The 23,150-nt window shown below is 42.6% G+C and overlaps 1 protein-coding gene across 1 annotated transcript in view; it reads right to left on the bottom strand.

Moving 5' to 3' along the window:
- Positions 1–22,178, bottom strand: part of has3 (hyaluronan synthase 3) — a 29,720-nt gene extending 7,542 nt beyond the window's left edge. The window contains exons 1-3 of the mRNA XM_061722302.1: positions 22,011–22,178; positions 4,012–4,105; positions 2,616–3,166 (exon numbers count right to left, since the gene is read on the bottom strand). Coding sequence (XP_061578286.1) covers positions 2,616–3,166; positions 4,012–4,105 — 645 coding nt within the window. The 5' untranslated portion in view covers positions 22,011–22,178. The remainder of the gene's footprint in view (positions 1–2,615; positions 3,167–4,011; positions 4,106–22,010) is intronic.
- Positions 22,179–23,150: the final 972 nt, after the last annotated feature.

Raw genomic sequence — 23,150 nt, 5'->3', positions numbered from 1 at the left:
TTAAATTGACACAGTAAAGAAGTTCTTTTTGCCACCTACATTTTCTGGTTTAAATGTTGTTGGGAGATATGCTGGTGGTGGCTCCAAGACATCTCCAACGATGCTTACTGTACATACTGGCATTTGTTTGCGGAACATTGTCCCCTTTTGCCCGTCATGCTGCCTGCATGCAAGAGCCACTTTCCAGAAAGGTGTCAAATCTGATCATCTCTTTTTTCCACCTCCCGTGGTGGAAAAAAAGTCGTGAAAAACGAGAGACCAGTTGTGTATGTAAGGGCCATCCCCCCATTCCATAACCAAGTGAGAAATGTGAGAATTTAACAACTTTCTGATCACGCCATAGTTGTAAGCATATGGGACACTTCCAGCTGCTGAGGAAGACCGGACACTTCCAGCTGGTGAGGAAGACCGGTCACTTCCAGCTGCTGAGGAAGACCCAGACACTTCCAGCTGGTGAGGAAGACCAGACACTTCCACCTGGTGAGGAAGACCGGACACTTCCAGCTGGTGAGGAAGACCCAGACACTTCCAGCTGGTGAGGAAGACCGGACACTTCCACCTGGTGAGGAAGACCGGACACTTCCACCTGGTGAGGAAGACCGGACACTTCCACCTGGTGAGGAAGACCGGACACTTCCACCTGGTGAGGAAGACCGGACACTTCCACCTGGTGAGGAAGACCGGACACTTCCACCTGGTCCACCTGGTATGTTGCAGCATCCTTTGCCGGACACCGGAACCTGCAGTGTGGGAGCGAGAGGGGCAGGGTAACGGCCCGGGCAGGCGGGGGAGAAGTTTGTCCGTCAAGACTCCTCTCCCTGGCCCTGCCCCTTCTCAACCTTTCCCCGACCCTGCGACCCAACCTGGGACTTGATGATTGGGCCGGAGCTTCGGGAGCTGCGTGCTGGCCAACGGTCCCCACCCCTGGTCATCCTGTTGCTGCTTCCACCTGCCTGCTGTGCTGCTGCCGTCCCTGACCCACCAGTCTGGCCCTCGGCAGGAGGGCCCCCCCTTATGAGCCTGGTCCTGGTCCAGGTTTCTTCCCTCCTAAAGGGGAGTTTTTCCTTGCCACTGTTTGGCTTAAGGTTTTTCTCCCACTAGGGGAGTTTTTACCTGCAATTGTTTATGTAATAACTGCTTGGGGGTTCATGTTCTGGGTATGGGTCTCTGGAAAGCGTCTAGAGACAACTTTTGTTGTATTAGACGCTATATAAATAAAATTGAATTGAATTGAATTGAATTGAATTGGTGAGGAAGACCCAGACACTTCCAGCTGGTGAGGAAGACCGGACACTTCCACCTGGTGAGGAAGACCGGACACTTCCAGCTGCTGAGGAAGACCCAAACACTTCCAGCTGCTGAGGAAGACCGGACACTTCCACCTGCTGAGGAAGACCCAAACACTTCCACCTGCTGAGGAAGACCCAAACACTTCCAGCTGGTGAGTAAGACCGGACACTTCCAGCTGCTGAGGAAGACCGGACACGTCCAGCTGGTGAGGAAGACCGGACACTTCTACCTACTGAAGAAGACCCAGACACTTTCACCTACTGAGGAAGACCGGACACTTCCAGCTGGTGAAGAAGACCGGACACTTCCACCTGCTGGGGAAGACCGGACACTTCCAGCTGGAAGAGCCATTAAACTTTTCAAGCCCTCCCAGTCAGATTGTCCACACATCCGCTTGCACACAATCACTCTCTTGTCCATGTGCATCTCATGCCCATGCACATGCTCAGCCCATTAAAAGGACATAACACTCTTATAATATGAAGAAAGTTGACAGCATCATCTCCTCTGCCATGATTTTATTATTAGGGCCCGAGCACTGACAGTGCGAAGGCCCTATTGTATCTGTAGGAGATGTTCTTGTTTTTTCTCGTTTTTATTTTTCTTCCGACGAAATGAGGGCCTTTTTTCCCCCTAAACGTGCCCCAAAAGTCACCAAATTTTGCACCAAGCCAGGCCTGGCGAAAAATGTGATATTTAATGGTTTGCATTAATGGGCGTGGCCTGATGGCTCAACAGCGCCCCCTAGAAAACTTTGTGCCTCAAGCCCCACAATACGGTTTGACGTACATGCACGAAAATTGGTACACACCTGTATCATGTCGCAACTTAATGAAAAGTAGAAGAGTATTTTAGACTATTTTGCTAGCTTTAAGAATTCTTGTAAAGACAATTTTACTATTAAATGTATCCGTATGAATTTGTTTGGTATGTGCATTTAAGTACTGTGTACCTTCTAGGAATGATATCATCCAGTGTTTGTATACACTGTTTTTTAAGGAATTAATTAATTTATTGGTATCAGCACTTTTTTAATGCAACAAATTGCACATTTTTGCACACAGCTGCCAACTTTCTCTCTGTGTTTCTATTGAATGTGTTATGTGTTTGTTATGTGTGTGTTTGGGCGCGAGCTGCCGAATCAAATTGCCCTTCAAGGGATAAAAAAAGTTGTCTTAAATCTTGAATCTTGAATTTTTTCACCCCTTTGGAACAAACTTTTTTGCAGAATCAAAGATTTTAGTTGGTAGCCTGTAGATGTGAGAAGATTAGTTTATTTTCCTTATTTCTTCAGTACATATCTGTGTTTTTTCTGTGGCCCTTACCTGAACATAATCCACACTGTCCCCCAGAGCTTTAAAGGCAGTGTACATCACCTCCCTCTTCCCTCCCCACTCCTGCATGACGCAGGAGTAGCGGCAACCTCGGACCAACCGGGCCACTCGAGCCGTCTCGTCCATGTGCACCGTGCTCCTCCTCCCGCCGCTGACGCCTCCCCCTCCGCTTCCATCGCTGTGGTAGTTGCCCTTCCATACCATGCTGCCCGCTTGGTCTGCACCACCCATCACTTCCTGGAAAATGTCCATCATGTAGCGGTCCTCGGGCCTGTTTCCGTCCACCACCAGTACCACCTTCAGGCCCGGGAAGGATATCCGGCGCACGCTGCGCAGACACTTCCTCAGGTAGTCCGGGTCCTCCTGGTAGGCCGCGATGCAAAGGGCAACTAGGCGGCGGAGGTGCTGGGACCGAGCCGGGCTCCTCATTCGCCGATGTTCCAGGAAGGCGAAGAGGCTCTGGAGGAAGAGGTGGAGGGAGAGGAAGGCCCCGTAGAGACCAAAGGAGAGGTGGTGCTGCTCTGTGTGGATGAACTGGTAACCTTTAGAACAGAAAAAAAAGTCAACATGAGCATCAAGTTTTCTTTTTATAAATATGTATGAGCAGTACTCGAGTTGTAAAAAAAAATCAGGGGGGTGGTGGATTTAATCATATGGGGACAGATAATTAGTGCTGATTACAAATAATATAATATATTACAAATAATAGCAGTGACCAAAACACCTGCAGAAATACTGCAGGAATGACATAGCAGCAGTTAAATGCAGCCTTCTGTAAGCTTTAAATATCCACTGGGCTTACATCAAATACATCAAAACACAACAATAAAAAACACTTTTCTGAACTTATCAATATAACTCTGTCCTTCACAGGATAAGTCAAATGGATCACTGCAAGAACCCAAAATAAGAATATTTGTCTTATTTCTAGTTAAAATGTCTCATTTTAGTAAAAAAAATCTCATTACACTTAAAACAAGACTCATCACTGGAAAAAACAACAATTTTCACCTGTTTCAAGTAGATTTTCACTTGAAATAAGTAGAAAAATCTGCCAGTGGAACAAGATTTTTTTTGCTTGTAATAAGAAGATAAATCTTGTCACACTGGCAGATTTTTCTACTTATTTCAAGTGAAATTTTACTTGAAACAGGTGAAAATTGTCAAATAAGTTATTTTTCTGGTGTTATTTTTCTGGTGATGACTCTAAATGTTGAAATAGCAGTAAAACCACATTCATTGATGAAATTACATAAAGGATGGAAAGGAGGGATGGCAGTTTTACAGGGGGGATGATTTGGACCGTTTTTATTTCAGGGGGGATGCCATCCCCCCTCATCCCCCCTCAACTCCAGTACTGGGTATGAGTGTGCGAGAAGAATGCAACCTGTGACGTAGGCCAGCAGGATGGTGAAGAGGACCACCGCAGCGAAGACGGTGGTGACCATGATGTTCAGCGCATTCCTGTAGCATGAGGGCATCTGGAGGTGCAATGGAGGAAGACCCCAACAAGAGAAGGGAAAAAAGACACCAAAAGTCAAACAAAAACCTCTAATCTGGTATCAAAATTATGCAGCATGCACCTTAAATAAAATTAGATGGTAAAAACAGAAACAGATTCATGATGTTCTCTCCGGAGGCAGCAAATAGATACCAGCAAAAGCCAAGTGGACAAAAAACTCAGGTATGAGTTCAATGAGGTACCTACTGCTGGTAAAGCAGTACTTCACCAACATTCAATTCAATTCAATTCAATTCAATTCAATTCAATTCAATTCAATTCAATTCAATTCAATTCAATTCAATTCAATTCAATTCAATTCAATTCAATTCAATTCAATTCAATTCAATTCAATTCAATTCAATTCAATTCAATTCAATTTTATTTGTATAGCGTCTAATACAACAGATGTTGTCTCTAGGGTCTTTCCAGAGACCCAGAACATGAACATAAACCTCCGACTCCGAGCAATTATTATATAAACAATGGCAGGTAAAAACTCCCCTAGTGGGAGAAAAGCCTTAAGCCAAACAGTGGCAAGAAAAACTCCCCTTTAGGAGGAAGAAACCTTGAGCAGGACCAGGTCATAAGGGGTAACCCTCATGCCGAAGGCCAGACTGGGGGAGTCGGGCACGTCAGCAGCACAGCAGGCAGGTGGAAGCAGCAGCGGGATGACCAGAGAGGAGTGGGGGACCGCAGGCAGGTGGAAGCAGCAACATTGCATAGTGAGGTGGGCTCTAGAGCCGCCCTAGTGGCTCCCTGGAACCTTTTCAAAAATGTTTGAAAATGGAAATAGATGTGGGAGGGAAATATATATATATTTTTTAATATGGTTAATATGGTTTTCCAAAGCTGTAAAAATGTGTAGAATAAATATCAAATTTCAACATTTCTGTTAACTAAGATTTGCGACACACGTTTCTACCAGCAGGGCGGCGCCAGGCAGGTGGCTGTTGTAAAAAAAAACGACCAAAGGGATTGTTTCCAAAGGGAAAGAGAGAAAAATAACTGACAAAAAGAGGATTCAACGTTTCTTGGACCGAATCATTTGCATTCATTGCCTGAATGTTTGCTCTGTAGCGAGAAGTTGTCCAATAACAAAAAGAGTCATGTGGAAAGACATTTACAGGGAAGGCCGGCTACATTTACAGCCGAGTACCTAGTTGGGAGGGAGAGAAAATGGTTTGACGTAAAGACTCGTGGGTGGTGTCATCGGACTCGGTTTTGACTCCTTCACCTTAATTGGTGCAAGTTAGCCCCGCCCTTCATCTGTTTGGTCGATATTTGATAGTTCCTACTTTCTGCCATAACTTTTGAATGGTTTGATATAGAGAGTTGTGGGTGGTTTCATCCACTAAATGTCCAGGCCTGAAGAATCTACATCAAGTCATACAAGCTTCCACTGCAGCCTGAACGTGATCAAGGGTGGAGGAACCGTTCATCGCTGCTTGCAGCTTTAATTTATCATTATTTTCGTTGAATTGTGTAATGTTCTGTTCTTAAATCAAGAAAAACATTGTGACTGTATATCTTTTTCTCATTTCATCGAGATGCACAGTATTTTGTATGGTGTCAAATATCCTATATATTGTAAATTGACCTACAGAAATAATATAATACTCAATTTAAATGTATAATTGATCCCTGTTTTATAGTGCCTTACCCCCTAATAAAAAAAAAAAAAAAAAAAAAAAAGAAAGCTCACATGGTCATCATATAGAGGCCAGTTGAGACCAAGAAAGCTCGTCTCTGGTCTCTGACAGAGAGAGCTTGTAAGTCCACATGAGCCAATGTAGGTGTGATTTCCTGCTATGTTCTGGAAAATGCAACTTTTAACGGCATGAGTAACCTGAGAACACACCAGCGTCACATCACTGACATCACGGTGCTGCAGCAGCAACGGAGAAAACGGCAATAGACTGGTGAGTGAGTACTGGTTTACAGCAACTATAACCAGTACTCGAGTTGTAAAAAGAAATCAGGGTGGTGGTGGATTTTATCATATGGGACAGATAATTTGTTCTGATTACAAATATTCAATTCAATTCAATTCAATTTTATTTATATAGCGTCTAATACAACAGAGTTGTCTCTAGACGCTTTACAGAGACCCATACCCAGAACATGACCCCCGAGCAGTTATTACATAAACAATGGCAGGTAAAAACTCCCCTAGTGGGAGAAAAACCTTAAGCCAAACAGTGGCAAGGAAAAACTCCCCTTTAGGAGGGAAGAAACCTTGAGCAGGACCAGGCTCATCAGGGGGGACCCTCCTGCCGAGGGCCAGACTGGTGGGTCAGGGACGGCAACAGCACAGCAGGCAGGTGGAAGCAGCAACGGGATGACCGGGGGTGGGGACCGCAGGCCAGCACACAGCTCCCGAAGCTCCGGCCCAATCAGCAAGTCCCAGGTTGGGGTGCAGGGTCAGGAAAAGACTTGTGCTCCGTAATGCAAGCTACAAGCCACCCACGGCCACCTGCAGGACAAAAGAGAGAAAAGGGAGGAGAAGGGGGGGCCAGCAACGGGATGACCAGGGGTGGGGACCGCAGGCCAGCACGCAGCTCCCGAAGCTCCGGCCCAATCATCAAGTCCCAGGTTGGGGTGCAGGGTCGGGGAAAGGTTGAGAAGGGGCAGGGCCAGGGAGAGGAGTCTTGAGGGACGAACATTCTCCCCCGCCCAAAAGGGGCCGTTACCCTGCCCCCCTCACTCCCACACTGCAGGTTCCGGTGTCCGGCAAAGGATGCTGCAACATGGACAAAAGAGAGAAAAGGGAGGAGAAGGGGGGGCCAGCACAAGAAACCACAGGAGCGACTCTGACACACTAAAGTTTACACTACCTAGAGATTTACCAACACCAGCTAGAGGTTTACTAAACACTAACTATAGGCTTTACTAAACAGAAATGTTTTAAGTTTAGTTTTAAAGGTGGAGGTGGTGTCAGCCCCCTTAACCCAGATTGGAAGTTGGTTCCATAGTAGTGGCGCCTGATAGCAGAACGCCCGCCCTCCAAATCTACATTTAGATACTCTAGGAACTACGAGTAAACCTGCACTCTGAGAACGGAGAGCTCTGACAGGAACATAAGGCACTATCAGGTCTTGCAAATAATGCGGAGCTAAGCCGTTTTGGGCTTTATACGCAAGTAATAAAATTTTAAATTGGATTCTGAATTTTACGGGTAACCAATGGAGCGACGCTAACACTGGAGAGACGTGGTCTCTCCTGCTAATTCCTGTCAGTACTCGTGCTGCTGCATTTTGGATCAGCTGGAGCCTATTCAGCAAATTACTTGGACATCCTGCTAACAACACATTACAGTAATCTAGTCTAGAAGATACAAACGCATGAACTAGTTTTTCTGCATCACTCTGTGAGAGGATTTTCCTAATCTTTGCAATATTACGGAGATGGAAAAAGGCTATTTTACAAACCTGATTGACATATGGTTTAAATAATATAATATATTACAAATAATAGCAGTGACCAAAACAGCTGCAGAAATACTGCAGGAATGACATAGCAGCAGTTAAATGCAGCCTTCTGTAAGCTTTAAATATCCACTGGGCTTACATCAAATACATCAAAACACAACAATAAAAAACACTTTTCTGAACTTATCAATATGACTCTGTCCTTCACAGGATAAGTAACATGGATCACTGCAAAAACTCAAAATAAGAATATTTGTCCTATTTCTAGTTAAAATGTCTCATTTTAGTAAAAAAATCTCATTACACTTAAAACAAGACTCATCACTGGAAAAAACAACAATTTTCACCTGTTTCAAGTAGATTTTCACTTAAAATAAGTAGAAAAATCTGCCAGTGGAACATGATTTTTTTTTTGCTTGTAATGAGAAGATAAATCTTGTCCCACTGGCAGATTTTTCTACTTATTTCAATTGAAAATTTACTTGAAACAGGTGAAAATTGTCAAATAAGTTATTTTTCTGGTGTTATTTTTCTGGTGATGACTCTAAATGTTGAAATAGCAGTAAAACCACATTCATTGATGAAATGACATAAGGGATGGAAAGGGGGGATGGCAGTTTTACAGGGGGGGATGATTTGGGCCGTTTGTATTTCAGGGGGGGATGCCGTCCCCCCTCATCCCCCCTCAACTCCAGTACTGACTATAACTGCTGCTGCTTTGACAATACACACCCCCCTCCTCCTCCCATCAGCTCCTCTGCTGCTCCCCTCTTCCTCCTGTCTGGGTTTGGTCTAATTAAAGGCCAGGCAGGGTTTGGCAACGGGTCCGGACCAGTTGAAACAGGCACAATTGCGTTCTTTCATTCATGAAATGAGGCCTTGCCCCCACCAGGCTGGACAAGGTCACACAGCAAAAACACTCTGATATTTATATCATTACATGAAGCTCTGTGGAACAGACCGACTTATCAGCATCCGTGAATGGATGCACAGATTTGCATGACGGTAGTAACTTATACTTTCACCACAGACATAGTCGCTGACGGGCAGACTCAGTGTTTCGGACCATCTTTCCACGGGATATTCCAGGATATGCCCTGACAAAGAGGGCAATTTTACAAATCGAGGTTCTGGATCACATTCAAAACTTTTTCTCTGTCAGGCATTGTTTTCATGTGTCATCATAGCCATTTAGAGAAACGATCATCTGAAAAACACAATTTTCTATTCGACTCAGTTTCTCAAAGATCTATTCAAAATAGAAATAGATAATAGAAATGAAAGAATAATTTCTATACGGCCAAGTTGCTTCTGCACAAGGAGGTTACCGGGTTTGTTCCTACACTGATACCAAGATGCAGGTATGAATTCTGGCTTCATTTTTATACAACCGAACCTAACTTTATGAAAAGTGTGGCAGATCTAGACCAGAGGAAAATGTTATTTATGGCCCCTCAGTAAAGGTTGTGACAGCATTGGTTTTAACAGAAGATGTTTGGTAGAAGGAACATGTCTGCAATCCTTGACTGAAATTTGAAACATACATTTTTCCAGTTTACCAAATCTAATCAGGGCATGTCCTACCAAGAAGTGATCAACTTTAACCTGCCAGCAGGAAATTTGTTTGCATATTTAGGGCCCGAGCACTGACAGTGCGAAGGCCCTATTGTATCAGTAGGAACTTTCTTCTCGTTTTTCTTCCGACGAAATGAGGGCCTTTTTGCCCCCCTAAACGTGCCCAAAAAGTCACCAAATTTTGCACCAAGCCAGGCCTGGTGAAAAATGTGATATTTAATGGTTTGCATTAATGGGCGTGGCCTAATGGCTCAACAGCGCCCCCTAGAAAACTTTGTGCCTCAAGCCCCACAATACGGTTTGACGTACATGCACGAAAATCGGTACACACCTGTATCAGTACACAACTTAAAGAAAAGTCTCTTGGCGCCATGGCCGAAACCCAACAGGAAGTCGGCCATTTTGAATTAATTGTGTAATTTTGGCGCAATTTATGCCATTTCTTCGGCCGATTCTTCACCCGAACCGTAACGTGCACCCAGGTGTGTTATACATCAAAATGTGCCTCTCCATCCTGCAACGACGCGCATTACTTTTCTCTTTCAAAAGCGTTACCGTGGCGACGATAGACGCCAAAAAGCGCACCCACCCTTCATCTGATTGGTCCATATTTGATAGTTCCTACTTTCAACCATAACTTTTGAATGGCTTGATATAGAGAGTCGTGGGTGGTGTCATCCACTAAAAGTCCAGCCCTGAAGACATCTACATCAAGTCATACAAGCTTCCACTGCAGCCTGAACGTGCACAAGGGTGGAGGAACGTTCATCGCTGCTTGCAGCTTTAATTTGAAATTGAATTGTAGCTATGTATTTAACAAACCATTGTTGCAGTCGACTGAGAAGTTTCATCGAACCAACTACAAAAAGTTCAAATACTTGTTTTTTGTCCTTCACATGTGTCCGACTAGCAGAGCAGCAGCCTGGCTGTGGGCTGCACACATTCTCAGATTAAGACCACGTTTCCACGTAGCTGGGTATTTACAAAAACAGATATTTCCTCCTCTACGTTTTGAAAAAGACCATCATTTACACGTTTATAAATACGCTGTTAAGGTGCTATTAGCAGCCAAACCTGCAGGGGGCAGTGTAACGAGAAGATAAAGTCATGCTAGCCAATCAGAATCCTGGAAAAAAACATCAACAAATGACACGAGTAACTTCCAGTTACTTCCAAGATGAACGAGAGTCTTTGGTTTGGAGTGACAGAGAAGTGGAGTTACTTTTAAGTGTGACTTTAGAATATAAAACAAGTAAAATACAAGAAAATATTGACGGTGGCCAAACTAATTGTAAACACAGGTGTCACTCATGACGCTGGTGACGTTTCTGTCTCATAATGTGACGTTCTGAAGCCTAAATGGCCGTTTCTTTCAGTTTACAAGCAAACGTGAAGTAGGAGTTTTTGCAAATCTCCACTTTGACCGGAATTTTCAGAAACGATCATTTTCTATGACTTTGAGCTTCGTTTTCGTGTAAACGAACGGCCAAAACGCCGTCTTGTATTACTAGTCCTTTCTGTGTGAGGGTGACAAGTTTGTCGTATGGCTAATTTTGCACAAGGATTACTTCTGGGGCTGATTGTTTGGGAACTGTTTGCGGCCTATCAGCTGTTCTTACATCCCTGGCGATGGAGCTGTGTGAAGCCTGGTTTATGGTTCTGCGTTAAATCAACAACGAAACGACGGCGTCACAGCAACGGTGTAGGCTCTGCGTTGGTTTAACGCAGAACCATAAATCAGGCTTTACTCAAGAAACCCGCTGCTGTCTATCCGTCCCTGGGAACAGCCCAGCCAGCTGATTTTCCCAATGATGTGAAGATACGGCTGGTTAAAGGCAGACAACAACAGAGGGGTAGAAGAGGGGGAACATGGCAGCGTCTATGACTAAGAGGAAACAGACCACCACTGTTACTCAGCAACTTCAGATCACTAAAGAGCAGAATGGAGGAGCTTTGCTTAAACAGTAAAGTTTGCGTGATGGTGTTCACAGAGACCTGGCTCCATAAAGACACCCCAGACTCTCATTGATCTGGAAGGTTTCTCTCTTATCCAAGCAGACGGGACGGTTTAAGTCTTACCTGGAGGGGAGACAACAATGTGTCAGGGTCAATGGGGTGAAGTCAAGTCTGCATACCAACAGCATGGGAGTACCACAACGGTCTGTACTCGGACCACTGTTTTCCATGTACATTAATGACTTACCAAACTGCTGTCCGCGTGTCAACTGCCAGATGTATACTGATGACACTGTCATCTACGTGTCCACAAAAACACCAAGCTTGGCAGGCGAGCAGCTGACACAGGCACTACTAAACATTCATAAATGGATTGAGCTGTCTTATTTAACTCTTAATGTAAAGAAAACTGTCTCCATGTGTTTCTCTATACGTGATGGGGCTGCTAATGACGTATTTGAGGTATGGATCCACAATGAAAGAATTGATGTAGTGACCGAAGTCAAGTACCTAGGCATTATTCTGGAAAATTATTTGAAATTCGACAGTCAGGTTAAGCAAATTTCCAAGAAGGTCAAACCAAATCTAAATTTATTTCGTTATATTCGAAGGAATTTGTCATGTCGAACTGCGCGATTATACATGCATGCAATGATCTTTTCACATTGGTCATATTGCATCACATCATTTGCCTCTCCAACAACTCTAAAACCTATAATATCATTATACAAGCAGGCAATACAAATGATGGATCAGAAACCTATGAGATGGCACCACTGTGAAATTTTAAGAAAACACAACCTTTTCACTTTTGAAAACTTTCCCCCCTGTTCTCTGAAGTAGTTATTAGGTAGAGTAACCACACGGGCTCCACCAATGGTGATTGTCGTATCCCAAAGTATAAGACCTCTTTTGGTGAGTCTGTCTTTTCTGTGAAGGTGCAAAACTCTGGAATTCTTTACTATTACTATACAAGCCCACACCAGCCCGCCGCCTCTCACCCTGGGCAACTCCAGAGTAGTGGAGGGTCCAGCCCCTTTCAAGGAGCTGGGTTCCAGAGCCCAAGCTACGTGTGGAGGTGAGCCCGACTATCTCTAGCCGGTATCTCTCAACCTCGCGCACAAGCTCCGGCTCCTTCCCCCCCAGCGAGGTGACATTCCATGTCCCCACTGTGAGGGTTTTGGTCCAGGGATTGGGTTGTCGAGGCCCCGCCACGACTGCTACCCAGCCCACAATGCACCGGCCTCTCATGGTCCTTCCTGCGGGTGGTGGGCCTACGGGAAGGTGGGCCCACGTCGCCCTTTTCGGGCTGAGCCCGGCCGGGTCCCACGGGCAAAGACCCGGCCACCAGGCGCTCGCCTACGAGCCCCGACCCCAGGCCTGGCTCCAGGGCGGGGCCCCGGTGACGCCGATCCGGGCGACGTTACGGTCCTTGATTTCACTTTATCTATGATTGGCTTTGAACCGCTCTTAGTCTGGCCCGTCACCCAGGACCTGGTTGCCATGGGAGTCCCTACCAGGGGCGTAATGCCCCCGACAACATAGCTCCTAGGATCACTCGGGCACACAAACCCCTCCACCACAGTAAGGTGGCGGTTCAAGGAGGGGATCTTTAGACATGATCTCATAATGACATCATGTCTAAATCTAAATGTCAACGGGTGAGTGTGTCCTGTAAATAGTACATTTTATTTTATGTTCTTGCTGCCTGTCAGCCAAACAAAAATGACATCTGCCTTGCAAAGGAATGTTTTGAGTGCCATCTTTAGTTCAGTTCTTCAAGAAAAAGCCCAAGTCTTTAACTGTGAAAGGACTGCTAATCTTCGACTGTAGCCGTATGCACCGTTTGCATCCAGATTAATTGGCTCTCCATGATTTGTGAGCGTGGTTAATGAGCTCCAACAGATGGTGGTTAGATGTACCTGCAGAGCATGTTTATATTTGCTAGCTGAACATCTAGAATTCTAGGCAAACAGAATAAGACTCCTGAAAACGGTTTCACGAGTCCTACTAAGATCCGCCCTGCTCTGTCTCTGATTGGCCGGCTATGCAAGATAAGTTGTACTGCCATTGGTAGATATTTTTTTATCTTTAATGTGCGATCTGACCAAAGTAACGTTGTAATGAAAGGGCAGCTAACATAGTGTGTTAAACAAGAACTGTGCATTACAAAGTCTGGCCGTCTGCTTTCAAATATTTTGTAAGCATAAAGTCAGAGCCTGGAGCACATGCGTGTACACACACACTAACGACTACATATACACTGTTGACCAACAAAGGTCAGTATAAAATGCAACAATTTGTTTTTTCTAAGTTCATACCTAAAGTTTTAATACTCAAAAAACACATGTAAAAACAAGTATTGCACAAATATAGGAAACTACACATATTCGTTATAATGGGGCAGGTTTTCCAAACAAAGTTTCAAGATGCAGCACGCAGTAAACGCTGGTCAAGAGACCATTTATTTAATAAATAGCTTTGAGGACCTGGAAATAATTAGAAGAACAGATGGAAACAGGAAACATCAAAATTATGAGCTTTTCAAAGTTGTAGCAAAGTTGTAGCGGCTAAGTTAGTTTTTCTTCCGGTAGTTTAACTTCCGGTCCGCCCCCTATCCAATCACAACCTTCCCAACCCCCAGACCTGGAGAGGAATTGGAGAAAGACGATCAAACGTGTTTTCCATGTAAACCTCAATTCGGAATTACTATTTCCATGTAAACTCGAAGGAAAATAGTTTAATTCGGAATTATTCATTCCGAATTAAAAAACATCATGTAACCGTGGCCAATGTGAAGGAAATCCAGGATAGAGAAAATCAGAAAGCTCCACACATGAGCCTCATTACATGAAGACGCAGGTTAAACAAATCCCGTGTAATATTTACAGCTGTGCTGCAGTTGTGATGGTCGTACATGAATGAGACATTCATTCAGTCCGGTGAGCAAGTGTGCCGGGAGCTCAGGTGGAGGAGGTGTTTCTGACCGATGGAAGTGTCTCAGAACAGGGACTTCCACACAGCAGGAAGTGAGGGGGATGTTTGGTAAAGGGGGGCAGGAGAAGCAGGGATGGAGGAAGGTGAAAACATTGACCTGAGGTATGATGACATCAGCTTGTGAGCAGGGGTGTGACACACATTTTATCACACTTTTCTGATGATGTTGATGATTTGTTTTATCTAACAATTATGAAAAATCACCTTCACAAAACCCGACTGAGATGGGAACAAAATTTGATTTTCATTTTCTCTTTTATTTGTGGAATTTTATTCTTAAAGACTTTTTTTTTGCATTATATGAAAGTAAGATTTATTTTTTGTGGATTATGACATTTTAAAGACATAAAATAAATTAAAGCTGCAAGCAGCGATGAACGGGCCCTCGCGCGTGCAATTTTCACCAATAAAAGTCAAGGATTCAAAACCGAGTCCGATGACACCACCCACGACTCTTTATGTCAAACCATTCAAAGTTATGGCAGAAAATAGGAACTATCCCATATCGACCAATCAGAAGAAGGGGCGGGGCTAATTTGCACCAATTATGTTCAAGGAAAACCGAGTCCGATGACTCCACCCCCCACTCTTTATGTCAAACCATTCAAAAGTTATAGCAGAAAGTAGGAACTATCAAATATGGACCAATCAGATGAAGGGAGGGGGGGTGCTTTTTGGCATCTCGGTAACGCTTTTGACTGAGAAAAGTAATGCCCGTCGTCGCAGGATGGAGACGCATATTTTGATGTATAACACACCTGGGTGCACGTTACGGTTCGGGTCGCATTAACTGCCGAAGGAATGGCATAAATTGCGCCAAAATTACACGATTAATTCAAAATGGCCAACTTCCTGTTCGGTTTCAGCCATGGCGCCAAGAGACTTTTCTTTAAGTTGGGCCATCATACAGGTATGTACCGATTTTCGTGCATGTACGTCAAACCGTATTATGGAGCTTGAGGCACAAAGTTTTCTAGGGGGCGCTGTTGAGCCATTAGGCCACGCCCATTAATGCAAACCATTAAATATCAAATTTTTCACCAGGCCTGGCTTGGTGCAAAATTTGGTTACTTTTGGGGCACGTTTAGGGGGGCAAAAAGGCCCTCATTTCGTCAGAAGAAAAACGAGGATAAAAACAAGAACATCTCCTACAGATACAATAGGGCCTTCGGCTGTCTGATAATCATGGCAATGAAAGAGTTATTATCCCCAATGTGAATCCAAGTACTTTTTGTTGATCCACTGCACATACTGTATACAAATGTGCAGCAGCTTCCACATGTTAATTTAATCTGCTTGAACAAACTTGAGTGTGTGATGATTTAACAGCGTTTATCCGTAACTCTGCCCACCTGTCTGCTCATGTGAGTCATGAATTCATGGGTGAGCTGAGTAAAAGACCGAGCTGTACGGCTCTGCAAACATGGCAGGTATTTACAACAAACATCTAACATCTCTGCTTGATGTGAAGAAATCTGAGTGAACTGAGTGAACTGTTAAACTTCATAGACACGTGCCACCGGAGGGCGCCCACTCAGACACTTCTGTGGGAGGGCAGCACAAAATCCTCTTTCACAAACACGGAAAAGCAAGTCACACAAGTCACCCACAGAGTAGAACCAAAACATTTGGTGATGCTGCTTTTAGCCAAGATGCTCCAAAACTGTGGAACAGCCGGAAGATCTGAGAGGAGCTGGAAATGTGGACATTTTTAAACGTGGACTAAAAACTCATCTCTTTGGTCTGGCTTTTATGTAGCACAAACCTTTTTAGAGGTATTTGTTTTATTTATTTATCTATTACTTGTAATGTTTTTATTATTGTTATATGTTATTGTTGTGGACTGATTATTTTTGGCCTTAATTCTTTAACTTGTATCATTATTTCCTTTTAATTAACTATATTGTATGTCGGTGTGCATTGGTCTCTTTATTTTTTTATTTTTATTTTGCTTATTTTTCAGTGAGAAAAACTCTAAATCTTACCAAGAATATTTGTCTTATTTCTAGTTAAAATTTCTCATTTTTAGTCAAACAAATCTCATTACACTTAAAACAAGTGTCATTACCAAAAAAACAGATTTTTTTGCTTGTAACGAGAAGATAAATCTTGTTCCACTGGCAGATTTTTCTACTTATTTCAAGTGAAAATGTACTTGAAACAGGTGAAAATTGTCAAATAACAAGTAATTTTTCTGGTAATGACTCTTGTTTTAAGTGTAATGAGATTTTTTGACTAAAAATTAGACATTTTAATGAGAAATTAGGCAAATATTCTTGGTAAGATTTTGAGTTTTTGAAGTGTGTTAAGCACTTTGTATTTCATGTACTTGGATGAAAGGTGCTATATAAATAACATTTGATTTATTGATTGATACAGGCTGGGAATCTACAATCCAAGTCCTAGAGCTGGCATGACTTGACTTGAAAATGTAAATAAAAAAAAACTAACAATTCAAAAACACAATATATTCTAAGAAATATAAATAATATAAGTAAGTAACATTCAATTACAGGGCAACCTTTCACAGACACCAGTCACAAAGTCTATATGCCAATATAAGCACATAGGCATTTGTATAATCTTCTTTGCCAAGCCCTTTGTACAGTGTTACGTTCATAGATGCGACATAAACATTTAATGTGCAATAAACAGACCTGATTCTAACCTGGTCCAGAGAGGATCTTAACATCTCTCTAGTCCAGGGGTCGGCAACCCAAAATGTTTTAGAGCCATATTGGACCAAAAACACAAAAAACAAATATGTCTGGAGCTGCAAAAAATGAAAAGTCTTGTATAAGCCTTAGAATGAAGACAACACATGCTGCATGTTTCTATATTAGTTATAACTGGGTACTCAAATGTAGCTGCTAATGTCTTTCCACATGACTCTTTTTGTTATTGGACAACTTCTCGATACAGAGCAAACATTCAGACAATGAATGCAAATGATTCGCTCCAAGAAACGTTGAATCCTCTTTTTCTCCTCATATATTTTTCTCCTTTTCCCTTTGGAAACAATCCCTTTGACCAGTTTGTTTCCAACAGTCACCTGCCTGGCGCCGCCCTGCTGGTAGAAACGCGTGGCTATGACGCAAAACTACAGAAGAGCATTAGGGCCGGGCAGGAGAAAGATAAAAATAATATTTTAGAGGAGGAAGATTTTTTTTTTCATTATGCACTTCTAGAAAAAAGTCGAAACGTCGAGAAAAAAAGTCGAAATGTCGAGAAAAAAGTCAAAATGTCGAGAAAAAAGTCGAAATGTCGAGATTAATGTTGAAATACAATCTCGAGAAAAAAGTCGAAATGTTGAGAAAAAAGGTTTCGACTTTATTCTTGAAATTGTATTTCAACATTTCGACTTTTTTCTCGACATTTTGACTTTTTTCTCGAAGTGCACAATAAAAAAAAATCTTCCTCCTCTCAAAAATGTTTTCTCCTGCATGGCCTCTTACTTACTCTTACTCTTCCGTACAAATCTTCGTTAACAGAAATTTTGAAATGTAATATTTATTCTACACATTTTTACAGCATTGGAAAACGTTCAGAATGTTTGTGTCATGTTTGTCCTCCAACAGAAACCATATTAAAACAAAAAATATGTTTCTCTCCCCCATCTATTTCCATTTTCAAACATTTTTAAAAAAGCTCCAAGAGGGGCACGGTGGCGCAGCAGGTAGTGCAGCCGTCTCACAGCAAGAAGGTTCGATTCCCGCCGGGGACGCTGTGGGCGCTGAAGTGTGTGTTAGTTCCCCCATGACTTCAGTGCCCACACAACTCCAGGAGCCACCAGGGCGGCGCTAAAGAGCCGCATACGGCTGTAGAGCCGCGGGTTGAAGACCCCTGGTCTAGTCAGAAGCATTTGAATTGGACCAATTCACACAATGGAAATGTCTATTATAGTCAAACGTGCGGTTCAGACTAAACACAAACATCCAGAGTGTTAACAAGTCCAAACAGCAGGCTCTATAATAATACAGAGCACCGTGATGTACTTTTGCACTTCTGCGATGGCTGGATTCATACAGATAATCCTTTTTTCACGCATTTTCAAAAATACAATGCAAACACCATGCTCTGCACACATGTCTACAAAGACATGACTGAGAACAAAGAGGGTAATGGGATTGGACTGTCCTGGCAGCAGCCCTGTAAGCGTGGAGAATTTTGAAATGAAAAATGTCAAGATGTCAACCGTGACCACACGGTTGCAAACAGGATTTGTCGTTTAAACCATATGTTAACCAGGTTTGTAAAATAGCATTTTTCCATCTCTGTAATATTGCAAAGATTAGGAAAATCGTCTCGCAGAGTGATGCAGAAAAACTAGTTCATGCGTTTGTATCTTCTAGACTAGATTACTGTAATGTGTTACTAGCAGGATGTCCAAGTAATTTGCTGAATATCCTCCAGCTGATCCAAAATGCAGCAGCACGAGTGCTGACAGGAATCAGCAGGAGAGACCACGTCTCTCCAGTGTTAGCGTCGCTCCATTGGTCCCCGTAAAATTCAGAATCCAATTTAAAATGTTATTACTTGCGTATAAAGCCCAAAACGGCTTAGCTCCGCATTATTTGCAAGTACTGATAGTGCCTTATGTTCCTGGCAGAGCTCTCCGTTCTCGGAGTGCAGGTTTACTCCTAAAGGGGAGTTTTTCTTGCCACTGTTTGGCTTAAGGCTTTTCTCCCACTAGGGGAGTTTTTACCTGCCATTGTTTATGTAATAATTACTTGGGGGTCATGTTCTGGGTCTCTGGAAAGCATCTAGAGACAACATATGTTGTATTAGACGCTATACACAAATAAAATTGAATTGAATTGAATTGAAAAATTGAACTGTAAGAGGTGTTCTCAGGAGAAAGTCTTTGAAGGAGTGACAAAATAACAAAAGCTCTCAGCTTTTTTGGAATATCTTGCAGGTATGAAATGCAAAAATGTATGTATTTTAACCCTTTAATATCTGACATATGAAATAATACAAAGAAAACCCTATGAAAAAACAGAGCCGATTTTTTTTGCATCATTATGAACTTATTGGGTAATTTTATGTATTTAATAAGCTGTTTCTATTTTTTATTTCTTCTACATTTCCTTTAGATCGGGATACAATAAAGTCATCTCAGCTGAAGACGTGTGTGGGTGAAGCCTGAAGGCTTTCTGAGAATCAAACCAACGTGAAATTATAATGAATGACACTGAAATCAGGTCTATTTCACACAACCTGCCACTGAAAGGGTTTCCTCCCTCCCCCGGCCAAAATACATGTTTTGTCTTCTGTGGTTACTTTGCTGGAATTGCTATCTATCTACAATGACTCCAGAAACAGCAAAAGTTAAACAGAGCAACCAGGATCCCTTAGGCTTTGGGAAGAAAATCTTGACTAGACATCAGCTGCGTTGTTCACTCTCATCCCAGGGTCAATCACTGCCACCTGCTCTAATTCCATTCAGCATTGATATTAGAGAGCAAACACCTAATCTAATATGAAAATAAAACAACAGCAGCATGCCACATCCTTGTCTTTTTAAGATGTCCTTGTTTAATAGCTTGGCCTCATGCCCAGCATGGTGACAACATTTACATTGAGCAGACCCACAGATCTTTTACATTAGGAATACTCAGAGGTGGGTAGAGTAGCCAAAAATTGTACTCAAGTAAAAGTACTGTTACTTCAGAATAATATGACTCAAGTAGAAGTAAAAAGTATTCATCCAAATAATTACTTGAGTAAAAGTAAAAAAGTACTTGGTGAAAAAACTACTCAAGTACTGAGTAACTGTTGAGTAACGTCTGATTTATTTTTTTAACACAACCATTCAAACAGACAAAAGTACAAAATAATCATCTTCAGGCAAATTAAATCAATAAAATAATAAAATAAATTAAAATTAATAAAAAATAAAAAATAGCTTAAATTACAATAATCTTAAAGTAAATTCAAGTACTTTAATATAAAATAAATTGAATTAAATAATAACAGAATAAAAAGATAAATTAAGCACAAGTAGCACAAAATGTCAAGCCTTTGTACTTTTCTTTTTTAACCAGGCAGAACTAGAACAAACATGAACTCATAGAAACTCTGTGTGTGTTTGAGTCTGTGTAAATGTGACAAAACATGCAAAAACAAACATTTTTCCCAAAGAATCACTCAGTGATGTCATGAGATTGACGCGTACGTGGATAAAAGGGATAAAAGAAAAGTAACAGCTCAACGTAGCCTAATGTAGAGGAGTATGAGGAACAGTTTCTTCTTCACAAATCTACTCAAGTAAAAGTAAAAAGTATAGTGATTCTAAACTACTCCTAAAAGTACAACATTTCCCAAAACTTACTCAAGTAAATGTAACAGAGTAAATGTAACTCGTTACTACCCACATCTGGTAATACTACACAATCCCAACCTTTGCTTCAGCACTTGGTCAAACACTTTGAAGCAGTTGAAATGGTTGGTTAGAGTAAGGCACATAACAATGAGGAATACATGGCTGGACATGAGGTCTGATCAAAGTAAAGATGCCTATGGTGAGTTCATGACAGAGAATAACTATAAGAAACTGCAAAACAATCACACATTCATTTCATTATTTGTAAGAGGAATGCTAAAGAGTATTAGGGCCAGGCAGGAGAAAAATTTAAATAATATTTTAGAAGAGGAAGATTTTTTTTTCATTATACACTTCGAGAAAAAAGTCGAAATGTCGAGAAAAAAAGTCAAAATGTCGAGATTAATGTTGAAGTACAATTTCGAGAAAAAAGTCGAAATGTCGAGAAAAAAGTCGAAATGCCGAGAATAATGTTGAAATACAATTTCGAGAAAAAAGTCGAAATGTATTTCAACTTTATTCTCGAAATGTCGACTTTATTCACGAAATTTCGACTTTATTCTTGAAATTGAATTTCAACATTAATCTCAACATTTCAACTTCTTTCTCGAAATTGTATGAATGAGTGAATGAATGAATGAATGAATGAATGAGTTTTATTTTTGTGTCATGTCCGAAGACCCATCCCTTACAGGATTATAAGACACCAGAAACAACACCAGAAAATGTACACCGGAAAAACTAAATAAATAAATCCAAATTAACAAAAAAATAAATAAATAAAATACTTAATATTTCTTTCTCCCCAACAAAAACCAGAATGGATATTTTCATTGTATTGTTTCATTGTATTTCAAGATTAATCTCGACATTTCGACTTTTTTCTCAACATTTCGACTTTTTTCTCGAAGTGCACAATAGAAAAAAATCTTCCCCTCTCAAAAATGTTTTCTCCTGCATGGCCCTAATGCTGTTCCGTAGAGAATAAGAAACTGCAAAACAATCATACATTCATTTCTTTATTTATAAGAAGAATTGCTACACCTTTTCTTCCTTTTCACTCCCAGAACCAGCCTGCTCCACCTGAGGTCTGGCAGCGCGGGCAGCGCTGCTGAAAAAACCAGCAGGCGTTGGTAAAACGCCACCGGACCAGACAGGTCCGAGCTGGCACTGATGACATGGAAAATCAAACAGACCGGCGTTTTCTTTGGAGACATCAGAGTCCTCCCAACGGTCTCTGTCTGCTCATACAAGCAGCCCGTTTAGTCCTAGCCAGCACAGCAGGACAGATACGCCACTGAGGACGGCACGACCTGATTGTCTTTTGCTCTTTTCAGGTTATTACTCATTCTTCCCACCTGATGCAGCACAAACCAAAAAACACTCTGAGTTTTGATGTTAGTTACTGCTGCCTTTGTCAAAGTTTCCATTCAGTTTGTGTCTCTGAATACATTCATTCACTCAGCTGCCAAAACTCAAACCCTTACTTTATCAGATCTGAACACTTCACACTAATTTTTTCCTTTCTTGGAAGGATTCATTTCATCTCCTTGTCATTTTGAGGCCCGGTGCGAAAAAAAGCATATAATTAAAGTGCTTACCTTCTTGCCCCGGTGGACCCTCTGACTTCGTCTCCCCCCCAGATCTCCGTTCCTCGGTCTGGGACGTCCAGCCCTCTCCTCTCCTCAGCACAGCACTCTCCTTGTTCTGTCCCCCACCCTCCTCCAGCTCACACTACATCTTTATTCCAGCTTGCTTGCTTACTTCAGGAGATCCCACATCCAAAAATACAGCTGGCAGTTTAAAATCCACCCTCCTCCATGGCTCGTCCACATCTGTAAGCCAGCCTCCTCCTCCCTCTCCTCCTCCCTGTCCTCTCCTCCCTCTATCTCCCAGGACTGTCCCGGGGCATGAATCCCCCCCGGGCTGGGATGGGATCAGAGAGGCTCAGCCGGCGACTGATGCTGGTGCAGTCTCTGCAGGTTTGGGGCTGTAGTTAGGTCGGTCTCGGCTTCTGGCGGTCTCCATCCCGGCTCCTGATTCCGGTCATGAGCCCACGGTTTAGATCAGAGGCGGCCAAGGTGATGCCTCAGTCCCATTTGTCCTTGATTTGTCAGTGCCTTTCTCAGCTCCTGTTTTTCCTTTGCTGCAGCATCAGTTTGTGTCTGCATCTCCTGTGTTGCAGCAGCAGGGCCTAATTTCTTGTCCTCCTTTCTCTCCCTCTGTCCCTCCGTCCCGTCTGGCCGGTTAGCAGCCCACCGCTGTTGCTGCTGTGCGAATCCTTCCACACCTCATTCAGCCTCCCCCCCAAAGCCTGCTCACTATTGCAGTGCAAGCCAGAAGCGCCAACAAGCTGGGGGCCTGTTTGAGCGGAACCCCCTCTCTTCTCCACCTCTCCGCCTGACTCAAAACATCCTTTATTAGGCTTATTTATCTTCCCCCCTCCACCCTTTTTCTCCCCTTCTCTCCGAGGCTGAGCTGCTGACGTCCTGCAGTTTCTGAACCAACAGCATCATGCCACTGAGAATCAATGCCGTGTGATGCACTTCTCACGTCTTTAACTTTCTCTTCCTCCCTCACAGAGGGGAAACCAACTCTGTTATCACATACTATTGTAATAGTATGTGGTAATAGAGTCTTTAGTTGGCAATTTATCATGTTAAAAAAATTCCTATGAGCTTTTGAGATGTTGGCAAACTTTAGGTTTTTACATATCCCCCGTTCTCTGAGTAATATGAGTG

The sequence above is a fragment of the Cololabis saira genome, chromosome 5, assembly GCF_033807715.1.
Source record: "Cololabis saira isolate AMF1-May2022 chromosome 5, fColSai1.1, whole genome shotgun sequence".
Lineage (NCBI taxonomy): Eukaryota > Metazoa > Chordata > Actinopteri > Beloniformes > Belonidae > Cololabis > Cololabis saira.
This window is presented reverse-complemented; position numbering and strand designations above follow the sequence as displayed.